Source organism: Heteronotia binoei, chromosome 18 (genome assembly GCF_032191835.1).
Source record: "Heteronotia binoei isolate CCM8104 ecotype False Entrance Well chromosome 18, APGP_CSIRO_Hbin_v1, whole genome shotgun sequence".
NCBI classification, from domain to species: domain Eukaryota; kingdom Metazoa; phylum Chordata; class Lepidosauria; order Squamata; family Gekkonidae; genus Heteronotia; species Heteronotia binoei.
The window spans coordinates 5,235,796-5,258,134 of record NC_083240.1 but is presented as its reverse complement, the minus strand read 5'-3'; the positions used below and the strand labels follow the sequence as shown (position 1 = coordinate 5,258,134).

The 22,339-nt window shown below is 48.2% G+C and overlaps 1 protein-coding gene across 1 annotated transcript in view; it reads left to right on the top strand.

The window, feature by feature from the left end:
- The first annotated feature begins 725 nt into the window (after positions 1–725).
- Positions 726–22,339, top strand: part of PEX14 (peroxisomal biogenesis factor 14) — a 57,767-nt gene continuing 36,153 nt past the window's right edge. Inside the window, exon 1 of the mRNA XM_060259591.1 lies at positions 726–853. Coding sequence (XP_060115574.1) covers positions 726–853 — 128 coding nt within the window. The remainder of the gene's footprint in view (positions 854–22,339) is intronic.

Sequence of the window (22,339 nt, the reverse complement as noted above, 5' to 3'; positions counted from 1 at the left end):
ACCACTATGGCTGCCCCAAGGCCATTTGCGCAGGTGCAAGTGGAGGAGTGGGGAATCAAACCCGGTTCTCCCAGATAAGAGTCTGCACACTTAACGACTACACCAAACTGACTCTTAAAGGTGCAACTTGACTCCTGCTTTGTTCAACTTCCTTATGCGTTCTGACAGGCATGGTGAAGTGCAGGCAGTAAAATCCTTCTTAGCTGTGGCTGCCCATTGCAGAAGGCCCTTGGATCCGTGACAAAACACTTGCTTTGCTCGCGGCAGGTCCCAGGATCAGTTCTTGGAATCTCTCTCACTAGTGAGTAGGGAGAGATCTTGGAGAGCGACTACAAGGCCATCCTGGGCTGGTTTGACTTTGCTACAAGGCAGCTTCATACGTCCATGATGCAAATCACCAAACGTCCCCGGGGTGAGAGAAACTGAATTTGCTCAGGGTGGCCTGGTCAACTCGTCTGCATGGCAAAAAGAGCATGTGGTCCTCTGCTACTTATTTTATGCCGCACCACGGAACTCTGCATCAAACAAGCATCTAGGTCACACTTTTAAAGCCCGTTTCCAAAAGAAAACATCTGTTTTTGTTGAGCAAATATATAACTGAAAGTGGGGGTGGAGGGAGTTTAACCGAGTAAATAAGATCCAGCGAGTAGAGAAATAAGGTAGCCGTTGGGGCGACCTTATTAAGGAGAGTCGTTGTGGATTGAGTTGTTAAAGCACAGCGTGGGATGCCGACAGAGCGTTTTCCACGTAAGCTCGCCCGGCAAACTCACTGTATCTTTTCCGGCAAAAGCATGGATGTGCCGAGGGGCCGTGAGAACCGCGTGTGCCCTCTGCGGCTTTGGGTCCAGAACTGGTGCTGATTCGTTCAGATTTTTTTTTTTTTGCATTTTGTTTTGGGATCAGAAATAAACAAATTTGATGGGGGGGGTGGAAATTAAGTAGGGAAAGAAAGGGAAAAGGGGGGGGGTAACTAAACCCATAAACAAGGTGATATATAATATTTTTTTTCATTCTCCTTTTAAATAAATACCGATCAGCTTTATGTTCGGAGACAATAGGAGCCGTTGGCTTAAATTTGCAGTTTACTGTATTTATGGCCGTAATATCAAGGTGCTGCTGTCGTAATTTCATGCCCCAATGAGAACTGCAAGGTCGAAGCAAATGCTTCCATCGGCATCCTGCTAACACTCTAACTCATAAACAAGGCCCGCTTGGATCAGGTGGCTCGGAATAATACAGGCTAATGAAATACAGCACAGCTTTCCATTACTGTTAGTTTTTACAGTGTCGTCATTACGTGTAATTTATGTTTAAAAAATTCAATTTTATACAAGGCTCTGGGAAATAGGGGTCTGCAGGTCACCCGACGACTTTTAACGGCTTTGGGGTGGGGTGGGGGGGAAATATGTTGGGGGGAGAGAGAGAAAAAGAGAGAGAGAGAGAGAGAGAGGCCTCACTGCACCCATACGGGCAAGGAAACGCTAACCAAATAAATAAATAAAAACAGCTTTTTTTAAAAAAAAAAAGGTTTTTTGCCCTTGTCCCCCCCAAAGTCCCCCCTTCTCGCTTCCCTTGCTATTCCCGCCCCCTCGGAGGTTTGCTTTATCTTTCATTTTTTAAAAAGGCCTTTTGCACTTCATAAAAAGTGGGGCTTGCCTTCAGGTCTAGGGCAAGAGTGCCGGTTATTTGAAAGGCAGGTAGCTGTCTGCTCAGACACGCTGATTCTTCCATCCATCAATCACTTGGGGAGGTCCTGTAAATGGCTGGGGGGGTGGGGAAGGGTGGGGGACAGCAAACAGGGCCGAGGAGAAGGAGATACTTAACAACCTTTCCCAAACTTTCACCCCCTTGACATTGGCACCCTCGTGTTCATTTACGCCTCATTTTATTATAGGCTCCCGAAAGCTCAGCCAGCAAGGCAAAACTTGTGCCGGGATTTTTATACCAAAAAGGAAGCAGCCTGCTACACTTAACCCTTCCCTCTCTGATGGCATTAGCGTCACCTTTTTAATCGAATCCCACACAGTTAAATCGTTTTCGCTTTGTAGAGGGAACAGAAGATAAACGCCCTGTTCAGTCCTGTTCAGTCTTGAATTCAGGGCCAGCTCTTGTCAGCTGGGCAAAAGAAACATTTGTTTTGGGGGCTCTTCCAGCAGCGTGGCCCTTTAAGGGGGCTTCGTATGAAAAAATCCCATCAACCTAGACAAGGGGTGGCCAAACGGCGGCTTGGGAGCCACATGTGGCTCTTTCACACATATTGTGTGGCTCTCCACTGCCTTGTCAGCTGGCTTGGAGAAGGCATTTTTTTCTTTAAATCACTTCTCCAAGCCAGCCAGCAGCTTGGAAAATGTGTTTAAAGTTGCTTTCTTTCCACCTCTCTCCCCCTTCCTTCCTTCCTTAGACTCACAGAATCACAGAGCTGGAAGGGACCTCCAGGGTCATCTAGTCCAACCCTCTGCACAATGCAGGAAACCCACAAATACCTACCCCAAATTCACAGGATCTTCATCGCTGTCAGATGGCCATCTAGCCTCTGTTTAAAAACCTCCAAGGAAGGAGAGCCCACCACCTCCCGAGGAAGCCTGTTCTATTGAGGAATCACTCTAACTATCAGGAAGTTCTTCCTAATGTTGAGCCGGAAACTCTTTTGATTTAATTTCAACCCATTGGTTCTGGTCCTACCTTCTGGGACCACAGAAAACAATTCCACACCATCCTCTACATGACAGCCCTTCAAGTACTTGAAGATGGTGATTGTATCACCTCTCAGCTGCCTCCTCTCCAGGCTAAACAAACCCAGCTCCTTCAACCTCTCTACTCAGGGTCTCCAGACCCCTCACCATCTTCATCACCCTCCTGGACCCATTCCAGCTTGTCTATATCCTTCCTCCCTCCCTCCGTCCCTCCCTCCAAATCTGATGTTCATGTCTTGAGGCTCTCAGACTTCTGCCGTTTATACCATGTAGCTCTTATGTTAAGGAAGTTTGGCCACCCCTGTTTGGCCTAGACCAACAGTCCCTCCAAATTGTCACTTGGTTTGCCAGTATCAGCCAGCTGGGATGCTACAGGCAAGATTGTAAGTTTGGTTTCTAGAAGTGGGAGGTGGAGAATTGTGGAGCAATTATGCTTGTGATGATCGACCAGCAACCTTCCATGAAGCTGTCATCCGGGTGGAGTTCATTGGTCTTCAGCGTGTGACCCCATCATCACTTGAGATCCTGTTATAAGTTACGATCTTGACTGCTCTTGACTTTGTTGAAGCTTTCCATGGATTGTAGCTACAGTTGTGGTTCTCATGATTCTATTGTTTGGCTTGGGAAAGGAGGAAGCTACGGCATGCAGTGTCTTTTGGGTTTGTCCCTGCAAGGCAAGGGTGTTAAACTCATTTGGTATGAGGGACCGATCTGACATAAATGAGACCTTGTTGGGCCAGACCAGGTGTGTTCCTCTTTTAGATTAGGTAGCAAAGAGATAAACTTTATAAAGGACACAGACAGACACAATTAAAGATTTTTTTTAAAAAAAAATTAAAACAGAACATGCTTAAAACGTTAGCATTTGTTGAACTTAAAGGCGCTTTCTTTGTATTTTTCCCATGGTGTCCAGGGAACCGGGCAAAGGAAAGCTCTGATTCTTTCCTTCCCTAGGGAAACAGGAAGGGGAGGAGTCTTAGCCAATAGAAGGAAGAGAGGCTTGGCTCAGTAGCTCTGCTGTGCGATTGAGAATGCCTGGCAAAGCAAGCTCTGCCTCCCCCCCTTCCTCCCCAAGGAAGGAGCCTCAGCCAATGGTGGAAATAGAGGTTTTGCTCTGTAGCTCCTGTGCAGTTGGGCAAGCCTTGCAAAGCATGTTGTGATGCAGAAGGAAGCAAGGGAGAGGGAGAAGGAAGCAGATGACAGCCAGTTGCTTCGGGGCCTGATAGGAGCCTTCTGGGGGCCTGATTCGGCCCTTGGGCCTCATGTTTGTCACCCCTGCTGTAAGGCACCTGTAATATGAGGATGATAATAGTCTACTTTACAAGGCTGTTGTAGGAGTTACATTCTCCTCCCCACTAATTGTGGACCTCCCTCCCTTCCCTGGCAAGTCCACCAGAATTCATTATCTACTCAGACTGGCAGCGGCTCTCCAGGGGCTTATGCAGAGGCCTTTCACATCACTTTCCGCTAGATTCTTTTAAACTGGAGATGCCAGGGTTTGAACCCGGGACTTTCTGCACGTTGAGCAGATGCTGTACCACTGAGCTGCATCCCTTCCCCTTGAGCACTTTGTAGAAGTAACCCAAGGCCTGCTTCTTTTGGCTGACTTTCAGGAGCTGAGTCCCAAGGTGGGGAAGGGCAGAGAAATCCCAGTGGATTTAGCGAAGTTGCGTTCTGTTCAGTTGGGAGTGTTCTTGCTTCTTCTCTCTTTTTGGATCATTGGCACTCCAAACAGTGGGCATCTCTGGAGCAGTGAGCTTCCTTTGCACCCTCCCTTGCGGTTGTTTACCCATCGTTCTGCGCTTTGGGGGCTTTAACAACAGGGCCGATCCTGTTCCCATGTAAAGTGTTAACAGCCCGCAAGACTGGCTTACTCAGTTTCCCAGATATGATCTTAATTGTTTATGGCCTCTAAAGATTTTTATTTATTTTGTTCGATTTATATCCTGCCCTCTCCCGCAAAATCAGGCTCAGGGCGGCTTACATGTTCATGTAAATACATGAAATATAAAATTACATTAAGACATAAAAGCAAAAAAACCAAAAACATTTCTAGTGCTATAATCTTTAATTTTTTTCCCTTCTATTCTGTTGTTCCAGCTGACTTCAGATCTTAGGTTCATGCTAGAGGTGGTCCAGATGTTTCGGAGTCTGTTGTAGCCTTTGATCTTAATTAACAAATGCCTTGCGGAAGAGCAGCGTCTTACAGATCCTGCGGAACTGTGCGAGCTCTCGCGGGGCCCTAACCTCCTCAGGGAGCTCATTCCACCAGCTTGGGGCTACACGAGAAAAGGCCCTGCCTCTAGTTGTCATGAGAGGAGATTTTGTGACCCTGACCAAAGTGCTTTCTGGGGAATATGTGGGGAAAGGCGGTCCCTAAAGTATGCAGGTCCCTGGTCATAATAGGGCTTTAAAAGTAAGAACCAGCACCTTGTTAACGAACCTGGTATGCAATGGGCAACCAGTGCAGTGCTTTCAGCACAGGTTGAATGTGCTCCCGCAAGGGAAGGCCCATTAACAGCCTGGCTGCAACATTCTGCACTAGTTGAAGCTTCCGGGTTTGAGACAAGGGCAGCCCCATGTAGAGGGGCTACAAAGAGAGAAGTTTCCTTGCCTGGTCACCTGCAGGCGATTCATACTCGCCCTAGTTGACCAAGCAAGCAGCCATTTGTTGGTCTGTTCTTAGCTGTGTTGAGATTGCTGCCGATTCCAGAGAACTTAACTGAAAAGCGTGCTGCCAGCGTGCGTGGCACTTTACGGAGAGAGGAGGGAGGGATGAATGGGGCAAGAATCTGGGTTCATTCTGCCCATGGATGGGGTGGGTCACCTTCAGTGGGTATATGTGGGGGATTGAAGCCCTTGTGCCAATTAGAGGCTTCATAGGAAAGGTAGGTTTTGAAGAGGGATGAATGCAGTACTCAGCCAAAGATTATGCTTTTGCAGATATGCAGTACAGAAAGAAGAGCATAAGCAACTTGTGGGATTCGCCATCATAAGGTGGAGTGACAGCTGCTAGTTTAGACAGCTGTGGAAGGGGATAAGAAGACTGAAGAAGACTGCAGATTTATACCCCGCCCTTCTCTCTGAATCAGAGTCTCAGAGCGACTTACAATCTCCTGTATCTTCTTCCCCCACAACAGACACCCTGTGAGGTGGGTGGGGCTGAGAGGACTCTCACAGCAGCTGCCCTTCAAGGACAACTCCTGCGATAGCTCTGGTTGACCCCAGGCCTTTCCAGCAGCTGCAAGTGGAGGAGCGTCCACACACTTAACCACTACGCCAAACTGGCTCCAGGGACCAGAAGAGGTCTGCCAGTGATGGCTAAATGGAGCTTCCTGTTCAGAGACAGCATACCGCTAAGCAACAGTTTCTCAGGGGTCATGGGCTTCCTAGAAGCCCACCTCTGCAGGGAGCAGGGTGCTGGACTATGGATTGACCCTCCGTCCGATGAACACACAGAAAACTGCCTTGTACTGAACCAGACCACTGGATTATCAAGGTCAGTCTTGCCTGCTCAGTCCAGCAGCAGCATTCTCAGGCTGAGGTCTTTCCCATCACCTTTGTTGTTGTTCAGTCACACAGTCGAGTCCAGCTCTTTGCGACCCTATGGACAAAGTCACACCAGGCCCTCCTGTCTTCCGCCATCCTCCGAAGTCTGCTCAAATTCGTGTTCGTTACATCAGTAACACTATCCAGCCATCTCATATTTTGCCATCCCCTTCTTCTTATGCCTTCTGTCTTTCCTAGCATCAGGATCTTCTCCAGGGAGTGCTCCCTTCTCATTGGGTGGCCAAAGTATTTGAGCTTCAGCTTCAGCATCTGACCTTCCAGGGAACAGTCAGGGTTGATTTCCCTTAGGACTGACTGATTGGATCTTCTTGCAGTCCAAGGGACTCTCAAAGGTCTTCTCCAGGGAGTGCTCCCTTCTCATTGGGTGGCCAAAGTATTTGAGCTTCAGCTTCAGCATCTGACTTTCCAGGGAACAGTCAGGGTTGATTTCCCTTAGGACTGACTGATTGGATCTTCTTGCAGTCCAAGGGACTCTCAAAGGTCTTCTCCAGGAAGTGCTCCCTTCTCATTGGGTGGCCAAAGTATTTGAGCTTCAGCTTCAGCATCTGACTTTCCAGGGAACAGTCTGGGTTGATTTCCCTTAGGACTGACTGATTGGATCTTCTTGCAGTCCAAGGGACTCTCAAGATTCTTCTCCAGCACCACAGTTTGAAAGCGTCTATTCTTCAGCGCTCGGCCTTCCTTATGGTCCAGCTCTCACAGCCATACATTACTACTGGGAATACCATTGCTTTGACCATACGGACTTTTGTTGGCAGGTTCTTTTTATTGGACCTACCTGGTCCTTTTTACTGGAGATGCCAGAAAGTGAACCTGGGGCCCCTGGCACAAGCCAAGCAGAGGTTCTTCCCCTCCCTTCTTCCCCTCTCTGTTCCCCCACGCCCAGAACTCCACACCGAAACATCTCTGCTAGCGTGACTGAGGCTGCGATGCAGATGTAGCGGTTGGGGGCGGGGAGGGAAAATCAGCCCAAATCAACAGCCTCCCTGAAGAGGACGACAAACGCACAGGGACATTTTTGTTGACCTTACTTTTTTAGCAACGTAGAACCTCAGAAGATGGAATTGACCTGACAGGCACCTTTGACCCCACCAAAGTGTATGTTAAACTCCATTGGACCTTTTGCCTTCTTCAAAAGGCCAGACTGAAGGAAGGAAGACGGGTCTGCACGCAAAGCTGACGGCAAGATTAAGCTAGGAATCAGGAGGTCTTTGGTTCATAGCTCTCCTCCACGATGAACGTGATGGTCTCTGGCAAACCGGGTCTCTGTCTCTCTCTCTCTGTCTCTGCCTCTCTGAATACTAGGTAGTTCTGTTGCTGTCGTGCTTTATCTCAGCTTTTGTTTGGGCACAAAGGGTTTGTATTTGGGCCCCTCTTCTAGTGTGACATGTCAGGACTGAAGCCAAAACGGAGGTTTCTTCCTGCATAACTCAGTCTCCAAACCACAGTTTAATCCTAGTTAATTCTGCATTCAGCCATCAATCCAAATCGGAGCCTACAAAGTTTCTGAATGATGTCTGAATGCAGCCATTCTAACTCTGTTCCTAAAGTACAACTGAATTCATTTGCAGGGAGGGAGGGAGGGAGGAAGGAAGGAAGGAAGGAAGGAAGGAAGGAAGGAAGCAAGGAAGGAAGGAAGGAAGCAAGGAAGGAAGCAAGGAGGGAGGGAGGGAGAGGTGGAAAGAAAACAACTTTAAATGCATTCTCTAAGTCAGGGGTGGCCAACAGTAGCTCTCCAGATGTTTTTTTGCCTACAACTCCCATCAGTCACAGCCATTGGCCATGGATTTAAAAAGAGAAATGCCTTTTCCAAGCTGGCTGATGCGGGGGCGTCGAGAGCCGCACAATATATGTGAAAGAGCCACAGTTTTGCTACCCCTAGACTAGATTTATACCAAGACTGGGGACTTGGTATAATACTGAAAAATTCCTTAGTCTTGCACAGTTTTTGTTGAAACTTAGGGAAATGGGTTGTTCCCCCCCCCCCCACAAGAGCAGCTTTAAGGGTCCGTTATGGAGGCAGGGGGGCGGAGCCTGACTTCCTTTTAAAAAGAAGCCAGGAGCTTGACTCACCTGTGAGCAATTAAGGGCTTCCTGGATCTCGACCTCTCTGAGGAAGTAGATCAGATGAAAGAAGTGGGGATGGAGTGGAGCAGAAGAGTGGGGGGAGGAGAGGAAAATTCTCCCCGGGGACAAGAGATGGCAAAACAGGGAACTGCTGATATGGAGTGAGTAGAGAGGCAGATCCGGGAAAGGGGAGTCATGTGGGCAGAGATTTCAGACTTTTGGAAATATTAAAACTGCAGAGGCAAACCCTTTTCTTTTCTCCTGGGAAAAAACCAATCCCTATTCATTTTTTTAAAGTTAAATTGCGCTGTTTTGGCATATTTAGGAAGTTCAGTTTTATTCCAACAAGTACTTACAAATATGCCCAGTGTTAAGCCGTGAAGCCTTGTCTCTTTCTTTGTGCCAGCTGGGAGAATGGGGAAGGGGGGGGGGGAATAAGAGTTTCAAAAAGGAATCAGCATCAGCATTGTGAGAAAGGAAATTTAAACTATCGGGGCTTAAGAGGCGTCTTCTCTGGATACAGCCAGAGCTGTTCAGCAGCCTTTTAAAACTGTGCAAAAGTCTGCAGCACTTGTTAAACGAGAAGCAGGAGGAGTTTGTCTACGGGCAAAGGTCCCCTTTTCAAACTGCTTTCATCACTGAAGAAGAAGATATTGGATTTATATCCCGCCCTCCACTCCGAAGAGTCTCAGAGGGGCTCACAATCTCCTTTACCTTCCTCCCCCACAACAGACACCCTGTGAGGTAGATGAAGATATTGGATTTATATCCCGCCCTCCACTCTGAAGAGTCTCAGAGGGGCTCACAATCTCCTTTACCTTCCTCCCCCACAACAGACACCCTGTGAGGTAGATGAAGGTATTGGATTTATATCCCGCCCTCCACTCTGAAGAGTCTCAGAGGGGCTCACAATCTCTTTTACCTTCCTCCCCCACAATAGACACCCTGTGAGGTAGATGAAGGTATTGGATTTATATCCCGCCCTCCACTCCGAAGAGTCTCAGAGGGGCTCACAATCTCCTTTACCTTCCTCCCCCACAACAGACACCCTGCGAGGTAGATGAAGGTATTGGATTTATATCCTGCCCTCCACTCCGAAGAGTCTCAGAGCGGCTCACAATCTCCTTTACCTTCCTCCTCCACAACAGACACCCTATGAGGTGGGTGGGGCTGGAGAGGGCTCTCACAGCAGCTGCCCTTTCAAGGACAACCGCTGCCAGAGCTATGGCTGACCCAAGGTCATGCTAGCAGGTGCAAGTGGAGGGGTGGGGAATCAAACCCAGTTCTCCCAGATAAGAGTCTGCACACTTAGCCACTACACCAAACTGGTGTAGATGATGATGATGATATTGGATTTATACCTTGTCCTTCACTCTGAATCTCAAGAGTGGCTCACAATCTCTTTTACCTTCCTCCTCCACAACAGGCACCCCATGAGGTGGGTGAGACTGAGAGAGCTCACACAGTAGCTGCGCTTTCAAGGATAGCTCTGCAAGAGCTATGGCTGCCCCAAGGCCATTCCAGCAGCTGCAAGTGGAGGAGTGGGGAATCAAACCTGGTTCTCCCAGATAAGAGTCTGCATGCTTAATCATTTATACCAAACTGGCTTCCAATTGGTGGCTTCTAGTTCTGAACTTTTGTTTTTATTTTCATGGACTGCAAGCAGAACTGAGTTTGTTGCACCGATTGAAACCGTCGTCTCTACGCTTGCACATCTGATCTTGTCTCAGTTTTTCTCCAGGCCGACCCCTCTTTCACATGCGGCAGAACATCTTGAGTTCTGTCGACCTGGAGAAAAGCCGAATATAAATATTTTAAGTTAATTAATTCTTGGAACTGGAAGGCAGTGAGAGGTCTTGAGGGTGTGGCGCAAGTGCACGGTGCATGAGGTGGAATTACCTGATAGTCGTCGATCAGCTTATGCTGTGTTCAGAAAGCTTTTTTTTTGGGGGGGGGGGGCAGGAGGAAAGGGCAGCTAACGCTTTTAAAACTTGCTTTGGAAAACACATTTCTTTCATCAGTCCGCTTGCGGAGAGGGCGGGATAGAAATTTAAAGTAGTAATAATAAAATAATAATAAATCATTTGGCATAATCTCCTGCCCCACAGTTTCTCAGATAGAAGCACTACACACACTCGCTGGGTATTGATGATTCAAAATAAATAAAGCTAAGTGCGGTCTCATTTAGAGTACTGTGTGCAGTTCTGGTCGCCGCACCTCAAAAAGGATATTATAGCATCGGAGAAAGTCCAGAAAAGGGCAACTAGAATGATTAAAGGGCTGGAACACTTTCCCTATGAAGAAAGGTTGAAACGCTTGGGACTCTTTAGCTTGGAGAAACATCAACTGCGGGTGACATGATAGAGGTTTACAAGATAATGCATGGGATGGAGAAAGTAGAGAAAGAAGTACTTTTCTCCCTTTCTCACAATACAAGAACTCGTGGGCATTCGATGAAATTGCTGAGCAGACAGGTTAAAACGGATAAAAGGAAGTACTTCTTCATCCAAAGGGTGATTAACATGTGGAATTCACTGCCACAGGAGGTGGTGGCGGCCACAAGCATGGCCACCTTCAAGAGGGGTTTAGATAAAAATATGGAGCAGAGGTCCATCAGTGGCTATTAGCCACAGTGTGTGTGTGTGTGTATATATATATATATATAAAAAAAAATTGCCACTGTGTGACACAGAGTGTTGGACTGGATGGGCCATTGGCCTGATCCGACATGGCTTCTCTTATGTTCTTATGTGACACAGAGTGTTGGACTGGATGGGCCACTGGCCTGATCCAACATGGCTTCTCTTATGTTCTTCTGTGACACAGAGTGTTGGACTGGATGGGCCATTGGCCTGATCCAACATGGCTTCTCTTATGTTCTTATGTGACACAGAGTGTTGGACTGGATGGGCCATTGGCCTGATCCAACATGGCTTCTCTTATGTTCTTATGTGACACAGAGTGTTGGACTGGATGGGCCATTGGCCTGATCCAACATGGCTTCTCTTATGTTCTTATGTGACACAGAGTGTTGGACTGGATGGGCCACTGGCCTGATCCAACATGGCTTCTCTTATGTTCTTCTGTGACACAGAGTGTTGGACTGGATGGGCCATTGGCCTGATCCAACATGGCTTCTCTTATGTTCTTATGTGACACAGAGTGTTGGACTGGATGGGCCATTGGCCTGATCCAACATGGCTTCTCTTATGTTCTTATGTGACACAGAGTGTTGGACTGGATGGGCCATTGGCCTGATCCAACATGGCTTCTCTTATGTTCTTATGTGACACAGAGTGTTGGACTGGATGGGCCATTGGCCTGATCCAACATGGCTTCTCTTATGTTCTTATGTGACACAGAGTGTTGGACTGGATGGGCCATTGGCCTGATCCAACATGGCTTCTCTTATGTTCTTATGTGACACAGAGTGTTGGACTGGATGGGCCATTGGCCTGATCCAACATGGCTTCTCTTATGTTCTTATGTGACACAGAGTGTTGGACTGGATGGGCCATTGGCCTGATCCAACATGGCTTCTCTTATGTTCTTATGTGACACAGAGTGTTGGACTGGATGGGCCATTGGCCTGATCCAACATGGCTTCTCTTATGTTCTTATGTGACACAGAGTGTTGGACTGGATGGGCCATTGGCCTGATCCAACATGGCTTCTCTTATGTTCTTATGTGACACAGAGTGTTGGACTGGATGGGCCATTGGCCTGATCCAACATGGCTTCTCTTATGTTCTTATGTGACACAGAGTGTTGGACTGGATGGGCCATTGGCCTGATCCAACATGGCTTCTCTTATGTTCTTATGTGACACAGAGTGTTGGACTGGATGGGCCATTGGCCTGATCTAACATGGCTTCTCTTATGTTCCTAAGTCAAATTTGAAGGGAGAATGAACAAAGCAGGAGTCAAGAGGCACCTTTAAGACCAACAACATTTTCTTCAGAACATGTTTTCGTGTGCTAAAAGCACACTTCTTTTAGCTTTTAGCACATGAAAACTTACATTCTGAATAAAACTTTGTTGGTCTTAAAGGTGAAACTTGACTCCTGCTTTGTTCAACTGCTTCACTTGGATCTATCTTGAAGGGAGAAAGTTCGCTTCCCACAGAAGACGTCCCAGAGCTCGGTGATAATTTGGAGGAGCTGTGAAATGGGGCGAAATGACCTCCTTTTCATAGTAATGGAAGGAAGTCTTTCTCTCACTCTTCTTTGGCTTTGTGATGTTATGACATAGCTAGATGTGATTGGCTCCATGGCACCATGACATCGTTCGCCATAAAGGCTACATGGTCCCTGATTGGATAGCTTTCATGACTAACAAGAAAAAGCACCCCTTCCTTAAAAACAAATCCAAAGCACTTAGAAATGAAACTGAGCAAAACATTGTGAACATGTAAGTTTCGTGGAGGGGAGGGGCGGCTTAGAGGATATTTTTAGCTCCTCGAAATTGTACGAAATTTCAGCTCCCCTGGAAAAGAAAGACCGAATATAATTCTTTTGTGACACCGTGCAGATCAGTTCTACTTGACCTCTAGAGACAGCAAAAATATTTTTAAGGTGTTAAGGAAATAAAGGACTAATCCGTCCAAAGACAGCTTCTTGGAGGAAAGGGCGGAGGGAGAGAGGAGGGGGGCAGGTCACGTTCTGTTTTCCTCGCATCCTTCTCTCTGTCTCAGTCCTTGCTCCGTACCCTCTGCGGTTATTTTATTCCTTGCAGATAGCAATCAACTGGAAGGAAGTGTGTGTCTAATTTGCATGAGATTATTTAAAACAAAAAAAAGAGGTCTGCATTAGTCAGGGTGATGGTAAACAACGCCGAGCCATGCCTCCTCATAATATAGCTGTGGCTCAGCTTGGCTTTCAAGGCCAAATGTAATTCACTTACAATCGGCAGCTCTCCGCCGTGTTCCTTTTAACCTTTTGGGATCCTGGTGGGTCCTCAGGAGATCTGAAAGGTTTGCTTCTGAGAGGGGGGGCTGGGAGACGTCTGAGGAGCGGAGACGAGCGTGATGCGGTACACGTCTGTATGTAGGAACCGGTTCTGTCATGTGGGTCCTTTTTATCGAGGGCACTGTGGAGGGCAGTGCAGGCTCCAGCCCTGTCGAAGAGGCAGATTTCCAAATGGTGCAGATGCAGCCGTGTGGCACAGAGTGGTGAAGCTACAGTTCTGCAGTCCTAAGCTCTGCTCACGACCTGAGTTCGATCCCGGTGGAAGCTGGGTTCAGGTACCCGGCTCAAGGTTGACTCAGCCTTCCATCCTTCCGAGGTTGGTCAAAGGAGTAGCCAGCTTGCTGGGGGGAAAGCGTAGATGACTGGGGAAGGCAATGGCAAACCACCCTGTAAAAAGTCTGCCGTGAAAACATCATGATGCGATGTCACCCCAGAGTCGGAAACGACTGGTGCTTGCACAGGGGACTACCTTTACCTGTATTGGGGAGGGTCGGTGGCTCAGTGGTAGAGCATCTGCTTGGTAAGCAGAAGTCCCAAGTGCAATCCCCGGCATCTCCAACTAAAAAGGGTCCAGGCAAATAGGCATGAAAAACCTCAGCTTGAGACCCTGGAGAGCTGCTGCCAGTCTGAGTAGACAATACTGACTTTGATAAACCGAGGGTCTGATTCAGTAAAAGGCAGCTTCAAATGTTCATATGTTTTTACCGGGGTAAATGATGCTACTAAAGGAAAGCAAACATCCAAGTTGCACAGATGTGCCCAAAAGCTGATCTTCTCTTTTGAGTAAATTATGTCTTCCATGCCTCTTCACGCCCCGGGGGCAGAGGCTTTATGCCATCTTAATCCAGCAGTACAGGGCTCTAAAAGGCAAAGGTAGTCCCCTGTGCAAGCCCCGAGTCGTTACCAACCCATGAGGTGACGTCACAGGGCAGACTTTCTACGGGGTGGTTTGCCATCGCCTTCCCCAGTCATCTACACTTCCCCCCCAGCAAACTGGGTACTCATTTTACCGACCTCAAAAGGATGGACGGCTGAGTCAACCTTGAGCCGGCTACCTGAACCCAGCTTCCCCTGGAATCGAACTCAGGTTGTGAGCTGAGCTTGGATTGCAGTACTGCAGCTTTACCACTCTGCGCCATGGGTCTCTACCAAGCCTAAACCTTCCTCCCTTTCCCTGCCTTCTCACTGTATAGCCCCTGCTGGAGATGGTGGTTCTAGCTGGGACTCAGCCATCGTTTAATTTAATTTTTAGATTTATACCCCGCCCTATCCCACAAGTGGGCTCAGGGCGGCTCACAACAATAAAACAACAGAGTTAAAACAATACCATAAAAACAAGACGTTACAAAACAGGAGCAGCACAGTAAACACTCTTGCAGACGTAGGCGGTAAACAGCATGCGGCTGATGGCTAGTAGCGTGACGTAACGCCATAATGGTGAAATGCTGGGGGGAGTGATGACTTTCGGAGGATGCCCGCTGGATCAATTAAAAGCCTGGCAGAACAGCTCCGTCTTACAGGCCCTGCGAAACCTTGATAAGTCCTGGAGGGCCCGAATCTCCAGCTGGAGCTCATTCCAGGTACGGCCCCAGTCCAAAAAGGCCCTTGCCCTCATTGAAACCATCTAGGGAATCCTTAGGACCAGGAACTATGAGAAGATGTTGAGCAGCAGACCTCAGAGCCTGGGAGGGGGGGGGGGGTCATATGGGGAGAGGCGGTCCCAGAGATACGCAGGCCCCTTTCCGTAAAGAGCCTCATATATGTAACGTGCTTTAATCTCTTCCATACAATCGTATGAACCATACACACAAAGTATGTGTTTTGCTTCTGACAACAGTGACAAAAACAAGAGTGATGCAGGCCACTTTGGGTCCCCTCTGGGGAGAGAGCTGGGGTATAAATGAAATAAACAGGTTGGTTCCAGGCCAAGCGGGCCTTTTTCAAACTACCAGAATCTAATGACGTGTTCTTTTGCCTCTTAATTGGTTACTGAATTTCTGCAGTAGTTGTACGGATGTCCATGTGTGGTCAGCAGGCTTGGTCCAGTCAAAGAGAAGTATCTATAAGGCTCTCTGTATCCAGTGGAAAGTATTTAAGCACAGTTGTAACTCTCTCTCCCATTGAAATCAATAGTGGTTAAAAATGCTCATGTTCTATGTCAGGGGTGACCAAACTGTGGCTCTTTCACATGTATTGTGTGGCTCTTGAAGCCCCAAGTGCCCCATTGGCCAGCTTGGAGAAGGCCTTCCTTCCTTCCTTCCTTCCTTCCTTCCTTCCTTCCTTCCTTCCTTCCTTCCTTCCTTCCTTCCTTCCTTCCTTCCTTCCTTCCTTCTTTCTTTCTTTCTTTCTTTCTTTCTTTCTTTCTTTCTTTCTTTCTTTCTTTCTTTCTTTCTTTCTTTCTTTCTTTCTTTCTTTCTTTCCTAACCTGCTCTCTCTGTGCGCAGACTCACTTCGCTTCACCAAGCCAAGCCACCTGGCAGCTTGGAAAATGCATTTAAAGTTGCTTGCTTTTTCATCCTCCCTCCCCCCATCTATTTGGCTTCCTGCCTTCCTTGTGGCTCTCAAATATCTGACCTTCATGTCTTGCAGCTCTCAAACATCTGACATTTATTTTATGCGGCTCTTATGATAAGCAAGTTTGGCCACTCCTGTTCTATGTTACACATGGCTTCCCCAAAATCTCACCCATCTACTCCTGCTGTTTTAATTGGGTTTAGGGGTTTGCCCACCCCAGCCCACTTCAACATCATTTGGTCATAATTCTGAGGTTGGCTCCACTCATCTGTGATAAATGCTGGTTTTGTGAACTATACTTGACTCAACCCTCTGTTAACTGTGACATCTCCGTGTAAACAACCCAAGAAACCAAGGTTTGTTGATGGGTCTCAGTTCACAAACTGCAGTTTGTTAAGTAGCTGCCTGGCTACGGAGACGCCTGCAAAGGAAGGATACCATGTTTTCTGGAAAAAACAATCCCTTTGCATTTTTTAAAAGTCAACTTGCGTTGTTTTGGCATATAAAGAAGCAGATAAATGGGGGGGGGGGGGTTGGCACACGCTAGGATTTGTTAACTTGCAGCCATTGAGTGTCTTTGTGGGTATGGGTGGGTGGGTGGGTGTGAGCATCCCTCTACATTTCTTTCTTTCCCCCACTCCTTTCTATTTCAAGTTGAGATCAGCATACATTCTAGGAAGCAACCTAAAATTGGTAGGCATAAGAACTGCATTGTTGGACTGGACTGAGATGCATCTAACCCGCCATGCTAGGGGTGTCAAACTCATTTGTTAGGAGGGACAGATCTGACACAAAAGGGATTTTGTGGGGCCTGGCCATGTGTGTCATAAAATGTAATGCCAGGTAGAACATAAGAACATAAGAGAAGCCATGTTGGATCAGGCCAACGGCCCATCAAGTCCAACACTCTGTGTCACACAGTGGCAAAAAATTTTATATACACACATACACTGTGGCTAATAGCCACTGATGGACCTGTGCTCCAGGTCCATCAGTGGCTATTAGCCACAGGTAGCGGAGATAGAAACTTTATAAAGGACACGGACAAACACAATTAAGGATGTTATGTTTTAACTTAAAATACGAACATGCTTTAAACTCTTGCAATATTTTGTTTAAAATGGAAAGGTGGGAGAATAGTGGGATTTGGCAATACAGTTTTTAAAATAAAACAGGAAAAAGCACAAGGATTACAGCAGAAACTAAAAATATAAAATGCTCTGAGCCTGGGAAAACAATGAAATGGCACTGCAAGCTTTTCTCCCCGCCCCCCCGGGGGGGGATGGGGCAAAGAGAGCAAAGGCTCTCTAGTGTAATATCTCCCTTTGGCTGTGGGTTCCCATGCTAGAATACTCATTACGCACCAGTTCTCAGGTCCATTTAACAAAGACAGGTTGGCTCAAAGCATCAGCCCTGTTTTTTGCAGGGACACAACTCCAGGAAGCATGAGCTTCAGCTGGCTATAAAGGTTAAAAAAGGTAGTCCCCAGTGCAAGCACCAGTTGCTTCCGACTCTGGGGTGACGCTGCATCGTGGCATTTTTTATGGGGTGGTCTGCCATCGCCTTCCCCAGTCATCTACACTCCCCCCCCCCTTGCAAACTGGGTATTCATTTTACTGACCTCGGAAGGATGGAAGGCTGAGTCAACTTTGAGCCAGCTACCTGAACCCAGCTTCTGCCGGGATCGAACTCAGGTTGTGAGCAGAGAGCTCAGACTGCAGTACTGCAGCTTTACCACTCTGTGCCACGGAGCTCCTTCAGGTGGCTATAGGAGCACTGAAACATGAAACTGATCTCTGCACAATTGAGACACATGGCAGCCCAGACGAAGTTGCAAGGAAAACGTGGAATGGACCCCTCCACATTTTCTTTGCAGCTTTGCTTTCTGCTGCATCAGGCAAAGACAAGGCAGAAAGAGCCGAGGAACTTTGGCAGCCTCAAAGCTTCAAAAAGCGAGGACATGAGGGGGAGGGGGGAGAAAAGAGCCCAATGGGCGGTTCTGGCCCACGGGCCAGACATTGACACCCCTGCACTGTAATGTTGCCAGATGGGGTCAGGCAAATGGTATCTCACATTCAGAGGTATAACCATCTAGTTCTCTGGAGCTTTTCCCGTCGCCTTCTTAAAGAGGATTTCCAATGAAAACAGCAGTGCTCTGCCTAATCCTGTTGTCGTTGGCTAATATGACTAGATGAATGCAAGAAACAAATTTTTATCCATTTTATCCCACCCAAACAGAATGCGAGCGGAGTGGCGGAGGAGGGGGCAGGCTAACAATCAGACTTATTTCCTGCTCTGTAGTTTACTGTAAAATCTTCAGTGATAACATTTATCACATTTGCTCTCTTTGAGTGGACGGAGGAGGAAACAAAACACACTGTCTCAGCGGATGTGGAGCTCGTTCGAGGGCAGCAGCTGCGGCTCAGTGGTAGAACATCTGCTTGGCATGCAGAAGGTCCCAGGTTCAATCCCCAGCATCTGCAGTGAAATCAGGCAGGGGGTGATATGACCAAACGCAGGCTGAGACCCTGGAGAGCTGCTTCTGGTCGGAGTAATAATGAAATGAACCAAAGTTCTGCTTCGGTATAAGGTGGCTTCATGTGCCAACATTGGAAAGGGGCTATGGCTGAGTGGCAGAGCATCTGCTTGGCATGCAGGAGGCCCCAGGTTCAATCCCAGGCATCCCCAGTTAAAAGATCCGGCAGGAGGAGATGCGAAAGACCTCCGCTTGAGACCCTGGAGAGCCACTGCCAGTCTGAGTAGACCAGAGGTGTTGAGGGCCGGATCTGACGTAAATGAGACCTTGAGGGGCTGGGCCATGTGTGTAGCTATTTTAGATTAGGTAGCAGAGATCTAAACTTTATAAAGAACAGAAAAATTTAAAACATACTTAAAACGTTAGCACTCATTGTTCTTAAAGGTGCTTTCTTTGTATCTCTCCCATGGGATCCAGGGAACTGGGCAAAGGAAGCTCTGGCTCTTTCCCTCCCTCCCCAGGGAGCCTCAGTCAATAGAAGAAAGAGAGGTTTGGCTCAGTAGCTCCGCTGTGTGATTGAGAGAGCCTGGCAAAGCAAGCTATTCCTCCCCCCTTCCTCAGCCAATGGAGGAGCCTCAGCCAATGGAGAAAATAGAGGCTTTACTCTATAGCTCCTGTGTGATTGAGCAAGGCTGGCAAAGCAAGCTGTTATGCAGAAGGAAGCAAGGAAAGAGGGAGAAGGAAGCAGAGGACAGCCAGTCGCTCGGGGGGCTGATTCGGCCCCCAAACTGCATGTTTGACACCCTTGGAGTAGACAGTACTGGCCTTAATGGACCAAGGGTCTTTATTCAGTGTAAGGTAGTTTCATGTGATCATGGTAAGTCTGTTCCCCTGAATGGACTTCACTTTGAATGGATTACAGAAATGTGAGGGAAATGTCTGAATGCCTCCCAAATGAAGCACCAGCTGATGAGACTCCGGCTCAGAGCCTTTTTTGGTTGTGGCGTTGAGAGTTGTGGAAGGCTTTCCTTCGGGAGCCTCAGGGGTGGAATTCTAGCAGGAGCCCCTTTGCATATTAGGCCACACACTCCCTGTTGTAGCCCAATCCTCCAAGAGCTTACAGGGCTCTTTTTTTTGTAAGCTCTTGGAGGATTGGCTACATCAAGGGTGTGTGGCCTAATATGCAAAGGAGCTCCTGCTAGAGTTCCACCCTGGGGAGCTTCCTTTATGTTCCTCTTTGCTCTCCAGAAGAAGCTTCTGTATTCTGCCAGGTTCTGTGGGAATTGACTGAATTCCAGCCGAGGGACCACCTCTCTCACACAGAGCTCTTAGCCATCCAGGCTTTCCCGAAGGTCAGAGCGCACTCAGCCAGGAGCTTTCTCAGCAGTAGTCTCAGTCCTCGCCAGCAGAGTGTTACAAGGGCTGGGTCTCTTGCAGATTTTGTGCAAGGGGCAAAAAATCCAGATCGGTTTTTAGTCACACGCGTTTCATCTTGCACCAGCGAGCAGTAATTGCAGGCATTCTGTATTCGGTTCTTTCAAAAGTGCATCCACCTGCCCTTAACTTTTCTTGAAAACAGGGGAAACTTAGAATTTTAATCTTCTCTCTCTTTTTTTTTTTTTAAATGCCTAATTTCTCAAGCATCTCTTTCCGTTGTCACTCCTCTCCCGGCCGTGCATCGCCATCGCCAGTGGCCGTCTGGCAAAATGTTCTTCTCTTTCTGCCCCCCTGGTTTTTCCTAGCAAGCACTTTCCCCCTGTTGGAAAAGGCAAAACAGCTGTGCGGCTTCCTTCCCAGATGTTGGTCAGCAGCTGTTTCCCTTTCTCTCTCTCTCTCTCTCTTGTTGGCCAAATCCTTTCCATATGTTGTGGCCGGTGCAGATGGGGGGCCCAGCATTTCCCCCAGCACGCAGGAGAGCCGTGCGTAGTGCCAGCGTGAGGCCGGGCTAGCCAAGCGGCAGCCTTTTAAAACAAGGACCCGTAAACTTGGTTTCTGAAAGTTCTGTCAGGGCCCTTCCTCTTGATCTGTTCCATTTTAGCTTTATTTCCTCCTGGTCGTCTGCATCCCATTCATGCTAATCACAGTCAGACCTGATTCCCCCCCCCCTCCCTGCGCTTCCCCTTCCCCCCCTTTTTTTTATTTCTGCATTTGTCATAAAATAAAGCAAATATTCCCATCTTCAGAAACGATCTAGACTAATAGTCGTCTAACCCAATAATTAGCTTTTTGTTCTCTGTCTGTTTTCCTGCATTATTGTTCGTTTTCTCCTCACTCTGGGCTGTTGTTGAGCTTCTTTTTTTTTATACCATTACAGATTAAAATGAGGCACATTTGCAGTTGATGGTATATGTTCTCTTTTTTTCGGGGCTTTTTTTTCGGGGTAAGAATGGGGAATTGCAATAGAAAAGCTACTATCAAAAGCAGCCATAAACTCAAAGATAAATTAAGGAAATTGAATGAGCCACATTTGGAAAGTGGCGTCGGAGGCTAATACTCTGTCGCTTAAGGTTAAATTGCGGCAACGACGGCACGCCCGCCCGCCCTGCCACCAGCCTGAGAATCCAGATTTCAGGAAGCAGCAATCGTCTGCCAAACTTTTTCCTGGGGCTTGAAAGTTGGGCCTAGCTTGGCGGTGAAAAGAGCCGTCAAGTCACTGTCCGCTTACTGGTGGCCCTGCAGGTTTTTCAAGGCAAGAGATGAGCAGAGATGGCTGGCCATTGCCTGCCTCTTTGTAGCAACCCTGGACTTCCTTGGTGGTCTCCCATCCGAGCCCTAAGCAGGGCCAATTCTGCTTAGCTTCCGAGATCTGATGAGATCATGCTAGCCTGGGCCACAGGGCCCGGATCTGGGGGGGGGGGGGGGGGGCAGAGGGGGGTGCATGCCCTGGGCGCCGACCGGAGGGGGGCGCCAAATTGGGTATGGAGTCCATTGTATTCTTTGGGACCGTAAGATAGAATGGCCCGTAAGGGGGCGTCATGTTTTAATTTTGTCCCCCCCCCCTCAAAAAACACGTAGATCCGGTCCTGTTGGGCCGTCTTGGTCGGGGCAAAAGACATACAGAGGTGGCTTGCCATTGCAAACCCTGGACTTCTTTGAGGTCTCCCATCCAAGCATTAACCCCTTTGCTTCTGAGATCTGACAAAACTGAGCTGGCTTGGCTTACATATGCTGCCCCTGTCCCCGTTTACCAGCAAACTGTTTTCTGGCCCCTGAATCATCATTGCCTAACATGAGACACGGTCCCAGGAATAGCACCAGTACTAGTCCCCTTGAATTGGGGTCCGGCTTACTCCCATGGTGCGGTCCCCTGTGTGGGTGACAGTCATATTATGGATGCATGGGCCAGGCAGATTTTGTCCTGGCAAAGGAGGGAGGATAGGGCTGAGCGGAGCAGCTGTTCCACTTTCTGGCCACTGCTGAGTGGGGGTGGGAGGCGGCCCTCAACCAGTGGGGGTGGGGCTGAGGGAGACGATCCAGGACCATAGGGAGCCAGCTTAGCATAGTGGTTAAGTGCGTAGACTCTTATCTAGGAGAACCGGGTTCGATTCCCCACTCCTCCACTTGCACCTGCTGGAATGGCCTTGGGGCAGACATAGTGGGTTAAGTGAGCAGATTCTTATCTAGGAGAACCAGGTTTGATTCCCCACTCCTCCACTTGCACCTGCTGGAATGGCCTTGGGCAGCCATAGTGGTTAAGTGAACGGACTCTTATCTACGAGAACCGGGTTTGATTCCCCACTCCTCCCCTTGCAGCTGCTGGAATGGCCTTGGGGCAGACATAGTGGTTAAGTGAGCGGATTCTTATCTAGGAGAACCAGGTTTGATTCCCCACTCCTCCACTTGCAGCTGCTGGAATGGCCTTGGGGCAGCCATAGTGGTTAAGTGAGCGGATTCTTATCTAGGAGAACCGGGTTTGATTCCCCACTCCTCCACTTGCAGCTGCTGGAATGGCCTTGGGTCAGCCATAGTGGTTAAGTGAGCAGACTCTTACCTAGGAGAACCGGGTTTGATTCCCCACTCCTCCACTTGCAGCTGCTGGAATGGCCTTGGGT